The sequence below is a fragment of the Pantherophis guttatus genome, chromosome 18 (genome assembly GCF_059756535.1).
Source record: "Pantherophis guttatus breed Tessera chromosome 18, ASM5975653v1, whole genome shotgun sequence".
Classification (NCBI taxonomy): Eukaryota; Metazoa; Chordata; class Lepidosauria; order Squamata; family Colubridae; genus Pantherophis; species Pantherophis guttatus.
Genome location: NC_142080.1, coordinates 6,733,224 through 6,756,375, shown reverse-complemented (window position 1 = coordinate 6,756,375; position 23,152 = coordinate 6,733,224). Strand labels below are relative to the sequence as shown.

Sequence of the window (23,152 nt, the reverse complement as noted above, 5' to 3'; positions counted from 1 at the left end):
ATTTCTCCTCAGTTCTAAGTTGCTTCTCTCCTTGATTAGTTTCCATCTGTTGCTTCTTGTCCTGCCTTTGGGTGTTTTGGAGAATAGCTTGACTCCCTCTTCTTTATGGCAGCCCCTCAAATATTCCAAGACTGTTATCAGGCCACCCCCCCCCTATTCCTAATTAGTACAGCAGTCAGCAACCTGCTGCTCTGGAGCCGCATGTGGCTCTTTCATCCCTCTGCTGCGGCTCCGTCGCTGGTCGGCACCACAATTTTGAGAGGAGCTTCCGGTTGTGGGGCGGAGAAGCATGGCGTGCCAGGAGGAGACTCTATGGCAAGGGGCGGATTTTCCGGTCGGTTCCACAATCGATAGGGCTTTTTGTTAGGACAGGTAGAGGGAAAAGAACATTAGGAGGAGACTCTATGGTGGGGGAACCAGACGTCCGGTCAGCTCCAGAATCGAACAGGGGACTTCCGTTTAGGACCTTTGTGGCTCTTTGAGGGTTTAAGGTTGCCGACCCCTGGCCTGGTCTCTTCTTAAAAACTTCCAGTGTTGGAACGCACACACAACTTCTAGTGGCAAGTCGTTCCACTGACTAATTGTTCTCAGTGTCAGGAAATTTCTCCTTCGTTCTAGGTTGCTTCTCTGCTTGATGAGTTGCCATCCGTTGCTTCTTGTCCTGCCTTCGGGTGCTTTGGAAAAGCGGTTGACCCTCCCCTCTTCTTTGGGGCAGCCCCCCGCCCCAAATATCATAAGACTGCTATCACGTCACCTCTAGTCTTTTCATTATATTACACAATTCCTGCAAGAAACAGGAAGAGGGGAGCAAACCGGCAGCCGCAGACCTGACTTTAAAGACTATTTTATACTTCTTCGCTTGGGTTTCTCTACTTCTCAAAACAAACACGCCCTGCAGCTCCATCGCCCTTAAATCAACCTTGCCATCGCTATAGATAAATAAGGGCCAAACTGCCAACACCTGTCTGCAAACACAAACACACCTTCCTGGGCGAGCCCAGTCCAATGTCTATATATTAAAACATCCTTTCCCCCTTTGCAAGATTCTCAAACGTCAGGGTTACCGCAGCCCTTAAAAAAAAAAAAGAGAGATCAATCGAATTTGCAATCCGATCGAATTAAAAACGTGTGATTTTTTTTTTATCCGTCTGTAAGGCACCGTTTGAATAATTTTAATGGCACTATCGGAGGGTTTCTGAAATTTGCAATTGGAAACAAAGAGGCGTAGCCTGCCTGAACTTTAGCTTCTCGCTCTCCGAACACGAACCCGACTAAATTGCTTTATTATGGGCTAAATAAGTTTACGATGGGAGTTTCAGAAGGAAGCCAGAAAGAATGTTCTTTCGTTTCTAAAATCAAAAAAAACGGAAGCTAGGATCGTCTGTAACCATTTGATCAGAATTAAAAGAACATTATTGAACATAGAATACGGATTAATTCTTGATTTACCAACAGTTCATCGAGTGATTTGTTTTGGAAATGAAAAGAAACGGTGGAATTAAATGCTTTTTCTGTTTTTTCTCCTGGACACAATGATGGTTCCAATATACTTTTTTTTTCCTTTTAATTTAAATTTATATACTGCCCTACTCCCGAAGGACTCAGGGCGGTGAACAGCCATAAATAAAATTAAATATAATATAAAATTTAAAAACAAGTTAAAAGACATATTAAATAGATTTGGCCCACTAATTAAAACACCCCTATCTTAACCAGGTTAGTTCCAAACTTGTGTTGGCATTTCCACAAGGTGTCAAAAGTTTAGATACAGATAGTCCTCGTCTTACAACCATCCACTGAGTGACTGTTCAAAGTTGCAACGGCACTGAAAAAAAGTGACTTAGGACAGTTACAACATTTGCAGTCTCCCCGTGATCCAAAGTTCAAATGCTTGGCAACTGACTCACATTTATGACGGTTGCAGTGTCCTGGTGTGTCACGTCATCTCCTTTTGCGACCTTCGGACAAGCAAAGTCAACAGGGAAGCCAGATTCCCCTAACAACCGTGTGACTGACTTAATAAGAGCAGTCATTCGCTTAACAACTGTGGCAAGGAAGGTCGTTAAAACGGGGCAAAACTCACTTAACCATGGTCTTGCTTAGCAACATAAATTTTGGTCGGGGGAACTGCCGGTTTAACAGGATTCGGAAGGCACCTTGGAGGTCTTCTAGACAGACCAGGGGGGTCTCCAACCTTGGCAACTTTAAGACTTGTGGACTTCAACTCCCAGAATTCCTGTCAGTCAGTCATGCAGGGTTACTTTCTTAATAGATGGTGGGTATGCAGTTAAGCATAATATATCTTGATTTCAGCAAAGTGAAAAAAACAACAACAACCTGGCTGGGGAATTCTGGGAGTTGAAGTCCACAAGTCTTAAAAGTTGCCAAGGTTAGAGACCCCTGGTCTAGACCGGGCGTCAGCAATCTGCGGCTCCGGAGCCGCATGTGGCTCTTTGGGCCCTTTGCTGTGGCTCCCTGTTGGGTGATCCCATCACTGGCTGGCCCTGCCTCTTGCCCTCCCCTCCCAGTCACTCCTTGCCTGGCCTGAGAAGGTAAGGGGACAGCGGGGGATGGAGAAGCCAGGGTAGAGACAGAGAAATACGGGGGTGGGGGGGGGGAGAGAGAGAGAGAGAGAGGGGAGGGAGGGATGGAGAGATGTCAAAAGGGTTTTGTGGTTAACGGTGTTTTTTAACAACCGGTTCTCCGCCCTAATGACTAGCTGGGTAGGTGTGGCTAGGGGGAGGTCATGTGACTGGTGGGAGTGAGTGATGTCAATTTGGCCACGCCCACCCAGGTTTTGTGGCTCCCGGTGTTTTCTTTTCTGTGGGAAACGGGTCCAAATGGCTCTTTGAGTGTTTAGACTACGGGTCCGCAACCTCAAACACTCAAAGAGCCATTTGGACCCGTTTCCCACAGAAAAGAAAACACCGGGAGTCACAAAAACCCTTCCCGGGCCTGACTATTTCTCGAGCGGCCACAAAACCAGCCTATGTCGTTGAATTAAACATTCTGTTTTCTTCTGAAACTTTTCTTTTCTTGGATTTATCCATGGTTGGCCTACCGGGGATTGAAAAGCTCAATAAATCGTGTGCCGGCAGGTGTCGCACATTGGCGGTGGTGACGCACATTTTGAGTGACAGGGAGCCGCAGCAGAGGAGGAAAAGAGCCACATGTGGCTCCAGAGCTGCAGGTTGCTGACTCCTCTAGACCAACCCCCTGCTCAAGCAGGAGATCCTATAAAATTCCAGACAAGTGGCTGTCCCCTCTAAAACGGATATTATTAAAATAATATTAAAACTAAACTGATGATTCAGGACAAAGATTCAGGCGTCGTCCCAGGCTGTGTCACCCATCCCAGAGCAGGGGAAAGCTTTCCCCGTTGAACCTCCGCCACAACTCACTCACCAACGTAGTCCGGATCCACCCGCGGGGAATACAGCCCGAATTTGATGAAGATAGGAAGCAAGAAACCGAATCGCACCCACTCAATGACGTAGAGCGGGGGGCTGGTCTCGTCCGGCTTCAGCAGGTTGCAGCGCAGGAGGGCGCTCTCTCCTTTGCGGCCGACCACCGTGCGAGGTTCTGCTTTGCTGTTACCTGCTGGGAATAACATTGAGAGGAAGGACGATTAGCCCGTCTGAAGCTCAGCCTTTTTGAGGCGTCCGTTTTTCTGCCTCGTTTTGGGAGGCTGCCCTGAGCTTGCTGTTCTGACCTAGGCTTCCCATGAAGCAGACTCCTTGTCCCGACAAAAAAAACACCCTTTTTATTAAGTGACTGTGAATTCCTCTCATTCACATCCAGTAAAGTCTTTCAAGGGAGAATTTACAGTCACAGACCTTATCTGGCTTGGAGAGCTGCCAGGCCGATATCTTCAAAACTTGGCAAGGCGTCTCGGAGAACCAATTAAGTGAACAAATTGTCTCCTGCGAACTCCACTTCCCCTTTCGCTCCTCTTTTATTCCCTCTGGGATGGGCCATTCATCGTCCAACTGTGGCTTTACTCCTGAGTGGACCCTTGTTCTTTAGCTTTTCCCTTCGTCCGGCAGCTCTGCGCATGCACACCCTGGGAACAGGCTCCAGCTGTTCCTCTGCCTCACTGATGTCCGACTCCGAAGGCAGCTGATAACTGTCAGACGGCCCTGGCCCCCTCTCTGCCTCCGACGCAGAGCCCTCATCAGAGCCTTCCCCAGACTCCAGGACTGGCCCATGTTCCTCCCCAACCTCCTCACTATCTGAATCTGCTTTCTGAATCAAATTAGTGTCAAAATTCCTTCGAGGGGAAAAGGGGGCTTCTGTTTTTCTACCTCACTTTTGGAGGCCTCCCTGAGCTTGCTTTTGGACCAAAATAGTGTCCCAATTCCTCTCTAAGGGGCTTCTGTTTTAAGAATTACCCGCATGTTACTGGCAAAGCACAGAGCTGAGAGGTTACAAGGAGACTTTGCGTTGACCCTGTCGAAGTGTGAATCAGCTTCGTTGCCCCCCTGGGGAAACTGTAATTAATTAGAGGTGACTGGATCTTGTCTTCCATGGTGTATACTCTCAAATGTGGTGTGGCAAGCATAAATGCCTCTTCTTCGGTTAAAACTCTGCATACATGATCCACTGTGCGTTGAGGAGTGGGCACTTGATTAATCTTTGTAGTGGCATCTTTCCATTCATTCCAGCTAATAATAATGCTGATCCTTTGACAATTATCAATATTATAGCCTCTTTCGCCCAATTCCTTTCTCATTCCTTTCATTTTAGTTAAATGTTCTCCAATATATCCACCAGGTTTCAATCTCGAACCATGGAACTTTTATTCTCCGTTTCAACGGGGGTCCCTGGGCGAATCCCCAGCCCCCCTTTCCCGTCTAGGAAACCAGCTTACCTTCAGCAAGGCTGCTGTAGACCAGGGTAACGCAGGCAAGTCTCCGCAACCAATTCATAGCACAGCTACCCAGGCCCAACGTTGAGTAGGACGACCGCTCTACGGAGACCCCCCAGCACGGGATATTTGGGGAGCGACCTCTAAGGGAAAGGGAAGGAGGATGCCAGCCCGCAAATCACACCGTCCTTGTGCACCAAGCCCACACTGGATTTTCAACGCAGCCTTGCGGAGACGCCTGCAACGTGGGGTGGTCTCGCCCCCCCGAACCCCGCTTTTCATCGCCTTCCGCAGAACTGCCCGTGGAAATCCTGCAGCATTTTTCAGTGGGAAATTTCTCCTTCAGCATTGACCTGAATGGGTGGAGCGAAGTTTGCAAAAGGAAAGAAAAGAGGAATAAATTGAGAATCTTCTTACAGAGATTTGTGGAGGCGGACTCTCTCCCTTTTTTAAAACTTTCGTAAACTTATTGTAGTTCCGAAGAACTACAATAAACTAAAATAAACTAAAATAGCTATTTCTCCCTTGTTTTGGAAAGACACTTTAAAATTTAAACAATGGCTTTTAATCCAAGGATGTCCAATTTTGGCAACTTTTCAGACCTGTGGACTTCAACTCCCAGAATTCCCCACGAGTTTAGAACTAACCTGGTTAACGGGACCATCATCCTGCGCTTGAATATAATAAGCAGGGATTTAATTCCCCCCCACTCCCCATTTCATCTCCTTTCATTCCTCTGATTTTTACCAATTGTTTTTCCCCTGTCTTTCTCCCCTTAGCAACCTTATTTTTTTTTTTTTTTTGCCTTGGGTGTAGGCCTGTTTGAATTAAATTTTACTTCAAGCTCCATTTCTGTTTTTTTTTTTTAAACCCCATGAATTTCCTTTTCTTTCTGCAAAATTGGTCCAGCCTCCATCCCTGGCTGCATTAAACTTTAGAAAAACAAGCCAATCACAGGGTAATTTTCCATTCAGCTCCATTAAAAAGAAGTGGATAATTTCCACTTCTTTGACCTCTGCACACACAACACATAATCAAAGCCTCTGGCCCACTCTGTAGCGTTTTGCACTAGGAAAAACTACAAAACTTTTAGGACCAGCTGGGAAAAATTATTTAAAAGAAGATATTCCTTTAAGGGAGAAGGCAGGGAAATTCAGATTAAACCGCAGAGCTGAGAGCATCCAATAATAGGCTTGCTCCCAGCTTGAAAATTAGCGCAAATAAATCCTTCTGTAAAACTGGACAGGCCTCTTGTAAGCAGCTTAACCTGGGAAACGGTCCTCGCCCTCTCTATTTTATCCTCACAAGAACCCTGCAAGGTAGGGTAGGCCGAGCCACGAGTGATCAACTTTGGGGTCAATGGCAAGTTTAGCAGGTAAATGCAAATACATTTGCAAATTTTGCCAACATTTTCTCGCACATTTTTTAAAAAAAATTATTCTCAAAGACCATCTTCCCAGCAGCCTTTTACAACTAGAAAGAGCAAGAATTGAAACTTGTAATGTGCTAATTTCACAAGAAAGAAGCGGAATTACCAAATTAAGAATGACCGAAGCAGGTGCCTTTCGGTTGGCTATTTTGTGTATTAAATTTGCATTATTTGCTGCTGAAGATAAAATATCCCGTGTAAATTTTCCAGCAGTTAAAGCGAATTCCACTTTGGAAGTTTCACCTGAATTTTAAGTTATTCCATTGCAGGCTTTCAAAGGAACAGATACGGGCATTTTTCAAAAAAGGAAAAAAAAAATTTTTTTTTCCTGAAAAAAATGAGAATTTACTCCCACAGCCACACCACACTGCTGTGAAATAAACCCAATAAACTCATTAAATCCAACTTGATTTAGTAAAAAACTTAGTATCCCAGTTAAAAAAACTCGATTTGGTAATTTTATCCTTTTTCATTTTTTTTAAAAACCACTTTGGATGAAGGAAAAGGAAAGAAAATGAGACATATATGTTTTAGATGCAAAAAAGAGACCAGAGGGGTCTTTTTAAAAACACTTATTTTAATTTCTCCAATTTCTATAGCTGCCCAAACTCAAGGAAGTGATACAACGAAGTGATTTCATCCCTTACAACATTCACCCCATTTTTAAGGGGGAACCCTAGCAGGCACCTACTACCTATAAGGGAAGATCTCACCCCCTTCCTCCTCGGCCCCTCGCTAAGCCATCCTTTTCTGGCTGTTGCCAACGGGAGGAGTAAAATTTCATGTTTCTTTTCAAATTTCAAGGAACAAAAAGGTGTGCCAATTTCCGCTTCCTTGGGTCAATTTCCAAATGCAAATAATAGGATGTCAGCTGTTCCGTGTAAGGTGGTTTTTTGTAGAGTCGAAATGTTCAAGTCCGGCAAATTTAGAATTTCTAAATAGCGGGGTAGCCCTTTGTGTATTGCTCCAAGGGCTCCAATTACAATCAGGACAACACATGATTTATTTTTCCACAAAATCCACAGTCGCTCAACTTCAATTTGCAAGTCCCGGTTAACAGTTCCTAGGTCCTTGGTTAGGACTTGAGCTGCTGAGCTATTAACCAGCCTCAAAGGCTGTGAATCTCACTAAAGATTAACCAATAATAATAATAATAATAATAATAATAATAATAATAATAATAATAATAATAATAATAAACAACCACCTTACTCGGAACAGCTTACATCCTCCGACAATACCTTAACAGTTCCTAGGTCCTTGGTTAGGACTCGAGCTGCTGAGCTATTAACCAGCCTCAAAGGCTGTGAATCTCACTAAAGATTAAATAATAATAATAATAATAATAATAATAATAATAAGAAGAAGAAGAAGAAGAAGAAGAAGAAGAAGTTTTGTTTTGCAAAACAATGGTCCTGAAAAATCAGGATTTTTTCTTTTTCTTCTTCTTCTTCTCTCCATCCTCTCTTAGTCCCTTTTCCTGGGAGTTTTTTTTAAACCTAGGAGGACGCAAGTCAGACTGGGGGCTGGAAGGAGCAATGGGAATTGTAGTCCAGGGTTTCTGGAGGAGGAGGAGGAAAATATGGGAATTCTAGCAGGGGCCCAATAAATTCACCCAACCTCTTTAGATAAGCGAAGGTGGGTTCATTCATTGGTACAAGGAGATCCAGTGCCACGTTGGGCATAACGTTAAATAAATAAATCGGATCTATTTGGCAGGACTTCTATAAAGGCAATGCATAAATAAATAAAATACAATAAATATAAATAAATAAAATAAAAGGGCAGCCTCTTGACGGCTAAAATGCTTTTTAATGCTTTTTTTTTTTATCTTTATGATTTGACCCCGATTAAGCAGCTTCCAAGTCGAGATGGGATCGCAGATACATTTCATAATAAACAAAGTTTCAACCACAAGCAAACAAAACGGGCTGCGGGGATGCAGGGAAGCGGAGAAAGCAGGTGCGAATGCGTTCGTGTGAACGGAGTTACGTCGGATACCCCAACTCCCACCCACCCCGATGTCTCTCGGGATCCCACTTGCGTGGCTACCCTTCTCGATAGCTCCGTGGGAAATCAATCAACCCACTCCAGGAGTCCGGCTGAAGCGGCCAGCTAACCCTAAGGAGGCATTTCAAGAGACTGGTCCTCATTGAGGCGGCGGACGCTACTGCTCCAAAACTTAGGGAAATCTCGGGGGAATCTGCTTCTTTCCTTCTCTGGGATGGATGAGACGCTTAAACCCGGGTTTTAGCCCCTTTCCCCCCCCTCCAAAGGTCAGGCAAACACGCGAGTTTCTTTGCATAAGCGAGGTTTTGCACGGGTCTGGTGGTTCACACGAAGCTCAGAGGGATTAGGATCGCTGCTGGGGGGGCGGGGGAATCTTACCTGCTTGCCTCCGCCGGGAGATGCTCACTCCCGGCCAGGGCTCTCGGTCCGGTCCGGACAGCCACCGAATCCGATCCGCCGCAGCCATCCACGGTCTCTGCAAGCGCCGCAGGAGGGGGCTTAACTTGGCGCTCCGTGCGCCCTTTTGCAACGCGGCGCCCGCGGGCGCCCGGCCGCTTTTGCGCTCCGTGCAATTTACTCCGCCGCTGCTCCGAAGCGCAAACCCACTCCTCTTTTTTTGCGCATCTGTTTGCTCCTCGCTTTCGCTTTCTTGCCGGTTCTAGAAACCAAGCAGGGCGCTCAAAAAAGTGGAAACTCCATCCCGTCCAAGGGAGAAAACTTCCCAACACAATGGAGGGGGCGGGGGCTTGGCTTTGCTCCCCCCACTCCCTCCCTCCCACTCACTCACCCCCCCACTCCCCCAGCCTCTTGGTTGCCCAGGGCAACGGCCAATCGCGTGCCCAAAAGGGCTCCTTGCGCCTTCCAAATGGACCAATCGCCGGGAGGACAAAGGCAGGACCTGGGTGCTTTAAAAGGTGGGGAGGGAGGGGGGGGGAGATGGAAAGGGAGGGGGCGTGTCTTGGTACCTGGGGAGGGGGAGGGGTTTTTATGTCGCAAAGGTGTCTGGGATGTGTAGTTTTTTCCCCCCTTCCCACGGGGAGGGGGAGGGCAGAAATTCTGGAGCGGTTCCACTAAATCAAATGTTTTGTTTGTTTTTTTGTTTCTCAACTTTCAGCAACTTTTAAGGCCGGTGGACTTCGAGTCCCCAGAATTCCCCCACATTTTGGAAAATGGCTAAAGGTTGCAAACCACCAGTTGCAGTTGAAATGAAGTGGGGTGCTTGGTTAACATGTAGGAAGTATAAATGAAACATACACACACACACACACATCAATGAAAAGGGTCACCAGCGGCTTAAAGAAAGGGTTGGCTGGGGAATTCTGGGAGTTGAACCCTTTCGTTTGGGGCAAAAGTACACGGTAGTTTTTCATGTTTCAGTAGTCCTTCCTTCCCCTTTTCCTTCTCCTTCCTTCCTTCCTCCTACTTTCTTTTCCTTTTCTTCTTTCCTCCTCTTTTCCTCTCCCCTTTTCCTTCCTTCCTTCCCTTTTTCCTTCCTTCTTTCTCCTTTTCCTTCCTTCTTTCCTCCTCTTTTCTCTTCCTTTTCTTTCTTCCTCCTCTTTTCCTCTCCTTTTCTTCTTTCCTACCTCTTTTCCTCTCCCCTTTTCCTTCCTTCCTTCTCCTTTTCCTTCCTTCCTCCTCTTTTTCTCTCCCCTTTTCCTTCCTTCCTTTACTTCTCCTTTTCCTTCCCTTTTTTCCTCCCTTCTCCCTCCTTTTTTCCTTCCTTCCTTCCTTTTCCTTCCCCTTTTCCTTCCTTCCTCTCCTTTTCCTTCCTTCCTTTCCTTCCTCTTCCTTTCTCCTTCCTCCTTTTTTCCTCTCCCCTTTTCCTTCCTTCCTTCCTTCCTCCTTTTTTCCTCTTCCCCTTTCCTTCCTTCCTTCTTTTTTCCTCCCTTCATTTCCTCCCTCCCTCCCTTCCTCCCCTCTTTTTCTTTTTCCCTCCCTCCCTCCCTCTTTCTTTTCTTTTCTTTCTTCTCCCTCTCTTTTCTCTTCCTTCCCAGAGCAGGCCATGATAATGCGTTGTGGCGTCCCCGTCCCTCCCACCACCACGGATGCACCGTGACCGAATGCAAGGAGCCATACAACGAAGTCATTTAATACCCCACCTGTTGCTTCCAAGCCCCACCCAGACCCGTTTCCTGCATTTTTTTGGCCCTCCCACCCCCACCCCAAACCTCCCGAGGCAGGAAGCCAACATTCCTGGGCTGAGGGTATCCCAAAAGACGAGATTATCTCCCCCCTCCTCCATCCTTTTATAATCAGCACCTTGGAGAGGTGGAAACAAGATATGGCTTGAAGGGGGCTTTTAAAATAATCCAGGTCTCTGCGCAGGAGACACCGGATCCCTCCCCGGAGAGGCTGCGCTGGGGGGGGGGACCTGCCGGTACTTGATCCCCGCTGGGCCCAAACAGGGATGGATTTTTAGGGCAACGTAGGAAAAGAAGGACTGGTGTTTTATTCATTTCACACACACACACACACACACACACCCCTCTGAATTCTGGAAGAGCTAAAATGTACACCACAATGTAAAAAAGATGTGGAGACTCTGGAAAGAAGAGCAGAGAAGAGCAAGAAAGAGGATTAGGGGACTGGAGGCTAAAACATATGAAGAACAGTTGCAGGAACTGGGTATGTCTAGTTTAATGAAAAGAAGGACGAAGGGAGACATGATAGCAGTCTTCCAATATCTCAGGGGCTGTCCCAAAGAAGAGGCAGTCAAGCTATTCTCCAAAGCACCTGAAGGCAGGACAAAAAGCAATGGGTGGAAATTAACCAAGGAGAGAAGCAACTTAGAACTAAGGAGAAATTTCCTGACAGTGAGAACAATTAATCAGTGGAACTACTTGCTACCAGAAGTTGTGAATGCTCCAACACTGGAAGTTTTTAAGATGATGTTGGATAACCATTTGTCTGAACTGGTTTATAGGGTTTCCTGCCTAAGCAGAGGGTTGGACTAGAAGACCTCCAAGGTCCCTTCCAACTCTTGTTAATCTATTCTATTTTAAAATGCAGGATTGGCCCCAGGCAGCCCTAGAGTCAAATCTGCCCTCTTGGTCCACAACAGTTATTGCTGCAACCAGAAGGGACCTCCTTCCCTTCCTTCCTTTTCTCTACTTTCTCAATCTCCCATCCATCCATCCTCCTTCCCTCTTCCCCTTCCAATTCCTCCTTGCTTTCTTTCTCCCTCCCCCTTCTCCAATTCTCCTTCCTTTTCTTTTCCTTCCCTTCCTTCCCTTTTTCTGTCCCTCCCAATCTCCCACCCTCCCATCCATCTACCCTCCCTCTTCCCTTTCCAATTCTCCTTCCTTCCTTTCTCCCTCCCTCTTCCAATTCTCTCCTTCCTTCCTACTCTTCCTTCTTCCTTCTCCAATCCCTTCCCTCCTTCCTTCACCCATTGTTCATCGATTTACGGCCACCATTGAGCCCATTTCCATTGCTAAGCGAGACACGTGTTAAGCGTGTTTTGCCTCGTTTTACGACCTTCCTTGCCCGGGTTGCTAAGTTGAATGCCTGCAGTTGTTAAGTCAGTCACACGGTTGTTAAGCAAATCGGGCCTCCCCGTTGCTTGTCAGAAGGTCGCAAAAGAGAATCACGTGGGACACTGCGACCGTCATAAATACGAATCCATTGCCCTGCATCCAAATTTCGATCCCGTGATCAAAATCGCTGCATCGGTCATAAAGGTGAAAAACGGTGGTAAGTCCGAGGTTTTCAGGGCCGCTGTCAAATAAATTGGATAAAACGGATTCACTGAATGCCCACCTTGTTCATTTAACAACCGCTGCAGGTTTTTTTTTTTTTTAAACAACCGAGGTCACAAAACCAGTCCTTATCACATGGCGACCCGCTTAACGACCGCAACGACTCGCGAGACTTATGACGGCCAAGGACAACCTGCAAATCAGTAAACAAATAACCAGGCAGGCAGAAACATTATCTGGTATTTTTTTATTAATTATTATTATTATTATTAGAATGGCTTTCTTTATCGTCAAGCTCAGAAACGTTAACCAGAAACTTTCCCTCCCTGAAACTCGAGATTCTAAACCTTAACATTCAGGATTTTCTCGCAGTGTCTTGAATCATTTCCCTCCTAATATTTAACTTTTCCTCCATCCAAAGACACAACGGGGCAGGTTTACGAAGGAGGCTGTTTTTCAACGGTGGGACGGAGTTTTAAGTTTTGCAAAACGGCACCGGAGCTGTAAATGCTTCACTCTTGCGAAAAAAAAAAAAGTTAATGTCAACTAACTCGGAGAGATTGGACCACAAGGAAGGCTGAGAAGGCCAAAGGATGGAGGCCTTTGAACTCTGATGCTGGAGAAGACTCCCGTGAGTCCCTTGGACTGCAAGGCCATCCAACCAGTCGGTCCTAGAGGAGATCAACCCTGACTGCTCTCTAGAAGGCCAGATCCTGAAGAGGAAACTCAAATGCTTTGGCCACCTAAGGAGAAGGAAGGACTCCCTGGAGAAGAGCCGAATGCTGGGAACGATGGAGGGCAAAAGGAGAAGAAGGGGACGGCAGAGAAGGAGGTGGCTGGATGGAGTCACTGAAGCAGTCAGCGTGAGCTTAAATGGACTCCAGAGGATGGTAGAGGACAGGAAGGCCTGGAGGAACGTCGTCCATAGAGTCGCGATGGGTCGGACACGACTTCGCAACTCACAACAACTTGGAGAGAACCGACAGATACAATAAAGCGATAAAGGTATGTCTGAGATTCCAATTGAACTGGATCCCCGGCTGGATCCACTCTCTCTCTCTCTAAAGCTAGTTTATTTTTCTCCACCCACCCACCCCCGAAAGGAGCTGGAAGAGACACAATCGTTGCGTACTTTCACACGGGCAAATTCTCGTCCTTTCCCGCGGCTACTTTGTACGTTGGTAGAATTGGATGACGGCTTTCTCCTGGTCGTAAGTCTCGATGGAGCCCGGCCGCAGCTGGCGGATTTTTTGGATGGCGTCCACTCCGGCGATTTTGTGGGTCTTGGCAAGGTAACAGGCCAACATGGTTCCCGTCCGTCCGAAGCCCAGCAAACAGTGAACAGCCACAGCCTAACAAAGGGAAAAACAAAACAAAACCGCATGTCAACGTATTTCCTTTTGTTGGTTTTTCAGTGTAATTTTCATTACGACTTTTTTTTTTTTTAAAAAAAGGAAGATAAAAATGAAGGCGAGCAAATGGAAAAAGCAAAGCAAAGAGAAAAGCAAAAACAGTGAGAAATAAATATAAAATGAAAATGAATATAAAACCAGTCACTAAATGAATCATTGTAACTTGCGGACTATCGGTACTGTCCAAAATAATGTTTTTTTTAAAAACCCTAAAGGTGTGGACTTCAACTCCCAGAATTCTCCAGTCAGCGTGGCTCTTAGTCTGGGAGTTGAAGTCCACCCATCTTAAAGCATGGTGGCTGGGGGATTCTGGGAGTTGGAGTCCACCCCTCTTAAAGCATGGTGGCTGAGGAATTCTGGGAGTGGAAGCCCACCCATCTTAAAGCATGCTGGCTGGGGGATTCTGGGAATTGGAGTCCACCCATCTTAAAGCATGGTGGCTGGGGAATTCTGGGAATTGGAGTCCACCCCTCTTAAAGCATGGTGGCTGGGGGATTCTGGGAGTGGAAGTCCACCCCTCTTAAAGCATGGTGGCTGAGGAATTCTGGGAGTGGAAGTCCACTCATCTTAAAGCATGGTGGCTGAGGAATTCTGGGAGTGGAAGTCCACTCATCTTAAAGCATGCTGGCTGGGGGATTCTGGGAGTTGGGAGTCCACCCCTCTTAAAACTAACAAGCTGAGAACTGTAATGTTCTTAGAAATCTTTGCCATGTCCGTTTCTTGGACAGGCCTACCTCGCAGGGGTGACACACCCATAACGAGATACCCAAAACCCCCTTACCTCCCCCTTGGCGTTGGCGTCTTCCACAATCTGCAGAAACCGCTGGATCTGTTCGGTCGAGGGGGAGCAGAAGTCGGCAATGCGTAGACGGTGCACTTGGATGCCCGGGCAGGTGTCGTGGTAAGGCGGGCTCCGCTCGGTTAGCGAGACCAGGTGCCGGATCCCATGGTCATGCATATACTGGTAGTGAGCAGGGAGCCGGGGCATAGCCAGCCCAGCCAACAAGCCTGAGACGACCCAAGAGAAATTGGGGGGCAGCGCTGATGCCATCCGTCCTGCCAGGGCTGAGAAGAAGAATGGATTTATGGCTTGGTAAGTGGTTTGGGGTACACTGCACGGAAAGGGGACAATGTTAGAAAGAAGAATAATATTGTATGAGAGTGTTTCTAAACCTTGGCAACTTTAAAGGTGGGTGGACTTCAACTCCCAGAATTCCCCAGCCAGCATGCTCTGGGAACTGAAGTCCACCCATCTTAAAGCACCCTGGCTGGGGAATTCTGGGAGTTGAAGTCCACAGAGAGAAAAGAACAGAAGATAAGAAGAGGAAGAGGAAGAGAGAAAGAGAGATGGAGGTGATAGAGAGAGATAGAGAGATGATGAAAGAAAGTTGGAAGCAATAAGGAATCCTTGAGGCCATCCAGTCTAACTTCTGCTCGGTGCAAGAATTTAAATTAAAGTATCCTGCATCGATGGATACCTAGGTTCTGCTGGTACTCCTCATTTGATGAAGGAATAATTAGAGTAAAAAGGGAAGGAAGGAAAGGAAGGAAGGAAAAGAAATGGAGAGACGGAAGGAGAAAGGAAGGAAGGAAAGAAGAAAGGAAGGAAAGGAAGGAAGGAAAAGAAATGGAGAGACGGAAGGAGAAAGGAAGGAAGGAAAGAAGAAGAAAGGAAGGAAAGGAAGGAAGGAAAAGAAATGGAGAGACAGAAGGAGAAAGAAAGGAAGGAAGAAGAAAAGAAGTAAAGGAAGGAAGGAAAAGAAATGGAGAGATGGAAGGAGGAGGAAAGGAAGGAAAGAAAGAAGAAAGGAAGGAAAGGAAGGAAGGAAAAGAAATGGAGAGACGAAAGGAGAAAGAAAGGAAGGAAAGAAGAAAAAGAAATGGAGAGGTGGAAGGCAAAAGGAAGGAAGGAAAGAAGAAGAAAAGAAGGAAGGAAAAGAAATGGAGAGACGGAAGGAGAAAGAAGGGAAGGAAAGAAAGAAAGAAAAAGATAGACAGATAGACAGATAGCATTTTTGGCATTCGTCCGCCCCCTTGTGGTCGACCCCAGCAATTGCAGGCGAGGCCAGAAGAAAGCAAAATAACCTCTCACGTTGTTGTTTTTTTGCAAGCTTCCGCCTTGCAAAAGTGCCTAAAAATAAACGCCAGTGGTGTGTGTGTGTGTGTGTGTGTCCGTGTCCCCGGCTGACCTGGGGGCTGGGATTTCAAACGACCGTCGCTGACCCGAGAAGGGCCGTGCCCCCCCGCCTTCTTCACCCCAATTTGCAAGATTTGCGCCCCCCCACTCGTTGCTCCCCCAATCTGCCTTTCCAAGCATGCACACAAAGGGCGACCGTTGCCCTTTGGACGGACTGCGTTTAAACCCACGATCTCTACCTGCGAGAAAGGCGAGGGAGGTGCAAACGCCCCGTTCCCACGTGCTTGCTTTGCCCCGGAACCAGCCGGCCGGGAATTCCCACGTGTAGAAGAACGGCGGGCAAGACAAAACGAAGGGAGCGCCTCCAAACGCCGCTCTCCACCCTAAGCGCACAAATATATATATATATATATATATATATATATATATATATATATATATATATATATATATCAAAACCCCGCAGGAGGGACCGTCGCCAAACTCTCAACTTTCCCAGCCCAGAAGAGTGAAATATTTTGGGAAATATATATATATATATATTTTAAAAAGGCAGAATATTTTATTTCCCCAAAGGGAGAAATAGAGAAACTTGTTTTTAGAGGCAGGAAGCAACACCCCACCCCCCCACATCCATTATCTTTCTTAATAGCCCACAGCAGATGCCAGCCCTTAAGGAGATAAACAGCTGAAAGAAAAAGGAAGGAAGGAAGGAAGGAAGGAAGGGGGGAGGGAGGGAGGGAAGGAAGGAAAGAAGGAAGGAAGGAATTAAGAGGAAAGAAAGAAAGAAACTAAAAGGAAAGAAGGAGGAAAGAAAGAAAGAAATTAAGAGGAAAGAAAGAGGAAAAGAAAGAAGGAAGAAAGAAAGAAGAAAGAAAAAAATTAAGAGGAAAGGAAGGAAGGAAAGGAAGGAAGGAAGGAAGAAAGTTAAGAGGAAAGAAAGAGGAAAGAAAGAAAGAAATTAAGAAGATAGAGAAAGAAAGAAAGAAAAAGAAATTAAGAGGAAAGAAAAAGAAAGAAAGAAAAAGAAAGAAAGAAAGCCAACTGTCTAGATGGCTCAATTCATAAGCAAAGCAAAATGCTGCCAGCCGGAAACCCATTCAAGACAAGGATATTTCGAAACTCCTTCGCAGCAAAGTTTGACCGCTAACCAAGGCAGAATGGTAGGATTAGAACAAGCAGCCCCTCGCCCAAAAGATCCAAACACAGGACAAAAGCCGCTAAGCCACGATAGGAATTGCCCAACATCTTTTCAGAACACAAGTCCCCTTCGTTGCCCCACCCCAAGAACAGTTCAAACTTCAAAAGTCACAGAAAAGTCTATGAAGATCCATCCACTCGTTCAACCGTTTGCTCAGCTGCCCCAGAACCGCATGCTGTGGGTGGTTCTGCTGCTTCATCAGTAAACCTCCTTTCCAATCGGTCTCCATGTCGTTTCCAGAGTCTTCCTTTCTCCCAGTTTGGAACTGAACCAGATGGATTTCCCTTCCCAACAGTTGGTTTCATACCACCACTGGCTGAACGCGGGTATTCAGCCTGTGACTATTCGGTTCAAGAAGTTAACGATCCAGTCTAAGCCACAGAAAAGTTACATCAAACTACCTAATTTAGTTTGGCCTCTTGGAGAGGAAACAATTCCTTCGGTTGTTGGAGCGTGTTGTGAGAATGTGGCTTCCTTGTAATCCTCTGTTCTGCACAAGCTGTCACAGAGAGCGACCTTCAGGAGGACTAGAAACATTCCAAGGTGGGACCTTCACGAGGACTAGGAACATAGGACTAGAATCATGCCAGGAGCCACCTTCAAGTGGACAAGAATGTTCAAGAGGACTAGAAACATACCAGGAGAGACCTTCAAGAGGACTAGAAACATACCAGGAGGGACCTTCAAGAGGACTAGAAACATACCAGGAGGGACCTTCAAGAGGACTAGAAACATACCAGGAGGGACCTTCAAGAAGACTAGAAACATACCAGGAGGGACCTTCAAGAGGACTAGAAACATACCAGGAGGGACCTTCAAGAGGACTAGAAACATACCAGGAGAGACCTTCAAGAGGACTAGAAACATACCAGGAGGGACCTTCAAGAGGACTTGAAGAAACAGACCTAGTGGTCCCTGGAGCCCCCCCTCTGAGTTTCTTCCTTGTTTTCTTTTTTAATTCACGTCTTTATTATTTTTAATTATTATTATTTTTACATTTTATTCATTTTTATTTTATTTTTCTTCCTAGTTTTAACTCTTGTCGAACGATGGACAGTTCGTTAAACTCGGTTCCTGATCATTTTATGTTTAAACTCGGTTACCCAACCCGGTTTTGCAAGGATCCCCACCCCTGTTACTTAACTCTCTCCCTGCTCGGAAATAATCGATTTCAAAAGACTGGGAAGCAAATATTGATTCGGCCTCTTTTTCCCCACCAAGCCCTTAAAAGACCCCCAAGCCCCTAATCCTGAGCCTGGAAAAACAAAGGTTGAATTTCCCAGCCGTGGCACGCGGGCTTACTTATTAACCCAGCATGAAAAGTATTTATTTATTTTTTTGTTTCAATTTGTATTAATTGCGAGCACTTCAGATCTGCTTCCAGACGGAGGAAGACTGAGGATTGGCATTTTCCCTTGTTGCACACCGAGGTATATACACACAAAACACACAAATACACACACACACACACAAACAAACACACACAGATTGCTCCGGCTGGCTTTTTCTTTTTCTTTTTTAACCCGAGAACAACAAAATGGAGATATTTTTGCTGCTCCTTCTCGTCTGCTTCACGGAAGCGGTGGCGCCCAAAAGTAAGTGATGCGTTCGGGTAAAGGGATGGGATTTGTAGTGGAAATTTGGCAGGGGAGGGTGGTCCAGCCAGGGAACCCCCCCCTTAAGCTTGGCTGGCTAGGTGGCTCAAGTGGCTAAGACGGTGCTGAGCTTGTCGATCGGAAAGGTCGGCAGCTCAGCGGTTCGAATCCAGAGATGGGTTTCGGCAGGTTCTGACCAGTTCTGAAGAACCCGTAGCGGAAATTTTGAAGAGTTCGGAGAACCGGTAGTCAAAATCCTGACTCTGCCAACTGAGTCCCAGCTGATCGGGAGGAAATGGGGATTTTGCAGTAACCTTCCTCTGGATTGGGGAGGGAATGGAGATTTTACAGTATCCTTCCCCTGCCCCGCCCACTAAGCCACGCCCACCAAGCCATGCCACGCCCACGGAACCGGTAGTAAAAATGTTTGAAACCCACCGCTGTTCGAATCCCTGGTATAAGTCTCCTGCGCGAGCAGGGGGTTGGGCTAGATGGCCTCCAAAGGTCCCGTCCGACTCGGTTACTGTTATAACGGCACTTCTTCTCCCCGTCAGATCTGCAGGACCAGGTTTTTCTCTTCCCAACGCGTTCTCTCAGCTCCTACGTTCTCCTGAAACCCAGCCAGAGCCGAGAAATGGAGAGCTTGACTATCTGCCTGAATTTTTACACTGATCTGAAGCAGGCTTTCGGCCTCTTCTCGGCTTCCTCCCAAGATCACGGCAACGAGATCCTGATCTTCAAAGGAGCCACCGGCTACTATGTCAGCGTGGGTAACCAAGAGGTCGTTTTCAAGGACCTCGAGGAAAAGAGCGGCCGCCAAGGGGAAGATCTGTGCATGGCGTGGGAGTCGGTCACCGGGATCGTCCAGCTCTGGATCAACAGGATCGCCCTGCCCCGTAAAGTCGTCGCCAAGGGTTACCGGATCAGACGGGATCTGGTCATCATGCTGGGACAGGATCAGGATTCCTACGGGGGCTCGTTGGACATCGAGCAAGCTTTCGAAGGAGAACTCGGCGAAGTCTACCTGTGGGACACGGTCTTGTCCGTTGATCAAATGAAGGGCTTCCAGAGGAGGGGAGACTCTACCCCTTTGCTGGATTGGCTTGATCTGAGTTATGAAATGAAGGGGGATGCGATGGTGGTTTCCTCCTTAAGTTGAGGCCCTTTTTTCCCCCTAGCCTGTTTAATTTCTCTGTCCGTCCATATGTTCATCCATCTCTCTCTCTCTCATCCTTCTATCCCTCCCTCCATCTCTCTCTCTCTCATCCCTCCATCCACCCACCATCCCTCCCTCCATCCCTCCCTCCCTCCCTCCGTCCATCCATCTGTCCGTCCATCCATATCTATCTATCTATCTATCTATCTATCTATCTATCTATCTATCTATCTATCATCCCTCCATCTATTTGTCATCCATCCCTCCTTCCCTCATGTCTGTCTGTCTGTCTGTCTGTCTGTCTGTCTGTCTGTCTGTCTGTCTGTCTGTCTATCTATCTATCTATCTATCTATCTATCTATCTATCATCTATCATCATCCCTCCATCCAGCCATCTCTCTCTCTCTCTCTATCTATCTATCATCCAGCCACCTGTCCATCCATCCACCCACCTACCCATATCTCTCTCTTTCTCGTATCTATCTATCTATCTATCTATCTATCTATCTATCTATCTATCTATCTATCATATACCTACCTACCTACCTACCTATCATCTATATCTGTCTGTCTGTCTATCTATCTATCATCTATGTTTGTCTGTCTGTCTCACTGTCTGTCTGTCTGTCTGTCTGTCTGCCTGCCTGCCTGCCTATCTATCTATCTATCTGTCTGTCTGTCTGTCTGTCTGTCTGTCTGTCTGTCTATCTATCTATCTATCTATCTATCTATCTATCTATCTATCTATCTATCTATCTATCTACCTACCTACCTACCTACCTACCTACCTACCTACCTACCTACCTACTTACCTACCTACCTATCTACCTTCCATCTATTTCAGGAGTCTCCAAACTTGGCAATTTTAAGACTTGTGGACTTCAGCTCCCAGAATTCCCCAGCCAGCATGGCTGGATGATGGCGTGTGGACGATGTTGACCGAAGGGGAAGGGCCCTTTTTAAAAGAGAGCCCCGTGCCAACATTAACCACCGCTTTAAAAAAAATAAAATGGCTGATAACCTTCACCACAATGTGTTAATCTTTGGTTCTGGATTCCCTTTAGTAGTTTATTTTTAAAACCGGGTTTTGTAATCTTCGGCAAACACTCTGAGGGATGGAATAACAATGGAATGAATAATTGAGCCAAACACCAGCGCCGGGGAAAATATTTTGATTGGACTCCAATCAGAAATGGAAGATTATATTCCAGGAAATGTACCCAAAAGTATAACTAAGAGGTGGTTTTCGGAGAGTATGAATTTGACAGGTGTTGGCTTTTAAAAGACGGTTGGACAGCTCTTCGGAAGGGTGCCCAGATCCCTTATCTGATTCTGAGAAGACAGGCACTTCTGTTCCAAGACCCAGCATCAGAAAGTTTGAAGGTGACTTATTGTACAAAATATAGAATAATAGGCTTGGAAGGGACCTTGGAGGTCTTCTAGTCCAACCCCCTGCTTAGGCAGGAAACCCTATTGCATTCTGGACAAATGGCTGTCCAATCTCTTCTTAAAAACCTCCAGTGATGGAGCATCCACAACTTCTGGTGGCAAACAGTACCACTGGTTAATTGTTCCAACTGTTAGGAAGTTTCTCCTTACTCATAACTTCTGGTGGCGAACAGTTCCACTGGTTAATTGTTCCAACCGTTAGGAAGTTTCTCCTTACTCATAACTTCTGGTGGCGAACAGTTCCACCGGTTAATTGTTCCAACCGTTAGGAAGTTTCTCCTTACTCATAACTTCTGGTGGCGAACAGTTCCACCGGTTAATTGTTCCAACCGTTAGGAAGTTTCTCCTTACTCATAACTTCTGGTGGCGAACAGTTCCACCGGTTAATTGTTCCAACCGTTAGGAAGTTTCTCCTTACTCATAACTTCTGGTGGCGAACAGTTCCACCGGTTAATTGTTCCAACCGTTAGGAAGTTTCTCCTTACTCATAACTTCTGGTGGCGAACAGTTCCACCGGTTAATTGTTCCAACCGTTAGGAAGTTTCTCCTTACTCATAACTTCTGGTGGCGAACAGTTCCACCGGTTAATTGTTCCAACTGTTAGGAAGTTTCTCCTTACTCATAACTTCTGGTGGCGAACAGTTCCACCGGTTAATTGTTCCAACTGTTAGGAAGTTTCTCCTTACTCATAACTTCTGGTGGCGAACAGTTCCACTGGTTAATTGTTCCAACCTTTAGGAAGTTTCTCCTTACTCATAACTTCTGGTGGCGAACAGTTCCACTGGTTAATTGTTCCAACTGTTAGGAAGTTTCTCCTTACTCATAACTTCTGGTGGCGAACAGTTCCACCGGTTAATTGTTCCAACCGTTAGGAAGTTTCTCCTTACTCATAACTTCTGGTGGCGAACAGTTCCACCGGTTAATTGTTCCAACCGTTAGGAAGTTTCTCCTTACTCATAACTTCTGGTGGCGAACAGTTCCACCGGTTAATTGTTCCAACCGTTAGGAAGTTTCTCCTTACTCATAACTTCTGGTGGCGAACAGTTCCACCGGTTAATTGTTCCAACCGTTAGGAAGTTTCTCCTTACTCATAACTTCTGGTGGCGAACAGTTCCACCGGTTAATTGTTCCAACCGTTAGGAAGTTTCTCCTTACTCATAACTTCTGGTGGCGAACAGTTCCACTGGTTAATTGTTCCAACCGTTAGGAAGTTTCTCCTTACTCATAACTTCTGGTGGCGAACAGTTCCACTGGTTAATTGTTCCAACGGTTAGGAAGTTTCTCCTTACTCATAACTTCTGGTGGCGAACAGTTCCACTGGTTAATTGTTCCAACTGTTAGGAAGTTTCTCCTTACTCATAACTTCTGGTGGCGAACAGTTCCACTGGTTAATTGTTCCAACTGTTAGGAAGTTTCTCCTTACTCATAACTTCTGGTGGCGAACAGTTCCACTGGTTAATTGTTCTCACTGTTAGGAAGTTTCTCCTTAATTCAGGTTGCTTCTCTCCTGGATTAGTTTCCATCCGTTGCTTCTTGTCCTGCCTTCAGGCGCTCTGGAGAATAATTTGAGTCCCCTCTTCTTTGTGGCAGCCCCCCAAATACTGGAAGACTGCTATCATGTCACCCCTACTTCTCCTCTTTGGGAGACTAGGCATACCCAATTCCTGCAACCGTTCATCATATGATTTAACCTACACACACACAAGCACAATTATCATAGAGAGGGGCTCCTCCAGGTGCCGTCAGCCAAACAATGTCGACTGGCGGCCCCCAGGGGGAGGGCCTTCTCTGTGGGGGCACCTACTATCTGGAACGGAGATACGGAGGATCCCGGATCTGCGCACTTTCCGCCGTGCTCCTCCTATTCCAGCAGGCCGGCCTGGCCTAATTTTCTCCCCTTTCTTTTAATTTTTTTTAAACTCAAATTTTAATTTGTTTTTAAATTATTGGGAATTTTAAATTGTCTCGGGCGAAATTATTTAATTTGCTTTTAATTATGTCTTTTAACTTTTGTATTTATGTGTTTTATTCTGTGCCTGTTCACCGCCCTGAGCCCTTCGGGAGTAGGGCGGTATACAAATCTAATAAACGAATGAAATGAAATGAATCTTTGTTGGTCCTCCTTGCATGTGTCAACATCTTTTTTTGAGTGTTGTGGTGACCAGAACTCGACGCAATATTCCAAGGTGGTTTCTTCA

At 46.2% G+C, this 23,152-nt stretch overlaps 3 protein-coding genes and 1 long non-coding RNA gene across 6 annotated transcripts in view; 2 read left to right on the top strand and 2 right to left on the bottom strand.

Annotated features, from left to right (window-relative positions):
• The window catches only part of IGSF9 (immunoglobulin superfamily member 9), a 37,594-nt gene extending 28,357 nt beyond the window's left edge, over nt 1-9,237 (bottom strand). Inside the window, exons 1-3 of one of the 2 annotated variants that reach the window (XM_060694382.2) lie at nt 8,685-9,237; nt 4,871-5,220; nt 3,406-3,600 (exon numbers count right to left, since the gene is read on the bottom strand). In XM_060694382.2, coding sequence (XP_060550365.2) covers nt 3,406-3,600; nt 4,871-4,928 — 253 coding nt within the window. In that variant the 5' untranslated portion in view covers nt 4,929-5,220; nt 8,685-9,237. The remainder of the gene's footprint in view (nt 1-3,405; nt 3,601-4,870; nt 5,221-8,684) is intronic. The other variant, XM_060694383.2, reaches the window with a different exon arrangement.
• The window catches only part of LOC148111529 (uncharacterized), a 115,387-nt gene that overhangs the window by 85,949 nt on the left and 6,286 nt on the right, over nt 1-23,152 (top strand). The gene's annotated exons all lie outside the window — the stretch shown is intronic.
• On the bottom strand, nt 12,233-15,932 carry DUSP23 (dual specificity phosphatase 23). 2 transcript variants are annotated; one of them, XM_034405912.3, is made up of 3 exons: nt 15,793-15,932; nt 14,198-14,481; nt 12,233-13,356 (listed from the first exon to the last, which is right to left on the bottom strand). In XM_034405912.3, the coding sequence occupies exons 2-3, from the start codon at nt 14,465-14,467 to the stop codon at nt 13,171-13,173; spliced, it is 456 nt and encodes a 151-aa protein (XP_034261803.1). In that variant the 5' UTR covers nt 14,468-14,481; nt 15,793-15,932; the 3' UTR covers nt 12,233-13,170. The 2 variants fall into 2 exon arrangements, with proteins under 2 accessions (XP_034261803.1, XP_034261804.1); XM_034405913.3 differs by lacking the exon at nt 15,793-15,932 and adding an exon at nt 14,895-15,406.
• On the top strand, nt 18,199-19,624 carry LOC117657793 (C-reactive protein-like). The gene is made up of 2 exons (XM_034405911.3): nt 18,199-18,349; nt 18,904-19,624. The coding sequence occupies exons 1-2, from the start codon at nt 18,292-18,294 to the stop codon at nt 19,506-19,508; spliced, it is 663 nt and encodes a 220-aa protein (XP_034261802.3). The 5' UTR covers nt 18,199-18,291; the 3' UTR covers nt 19,509-19,624.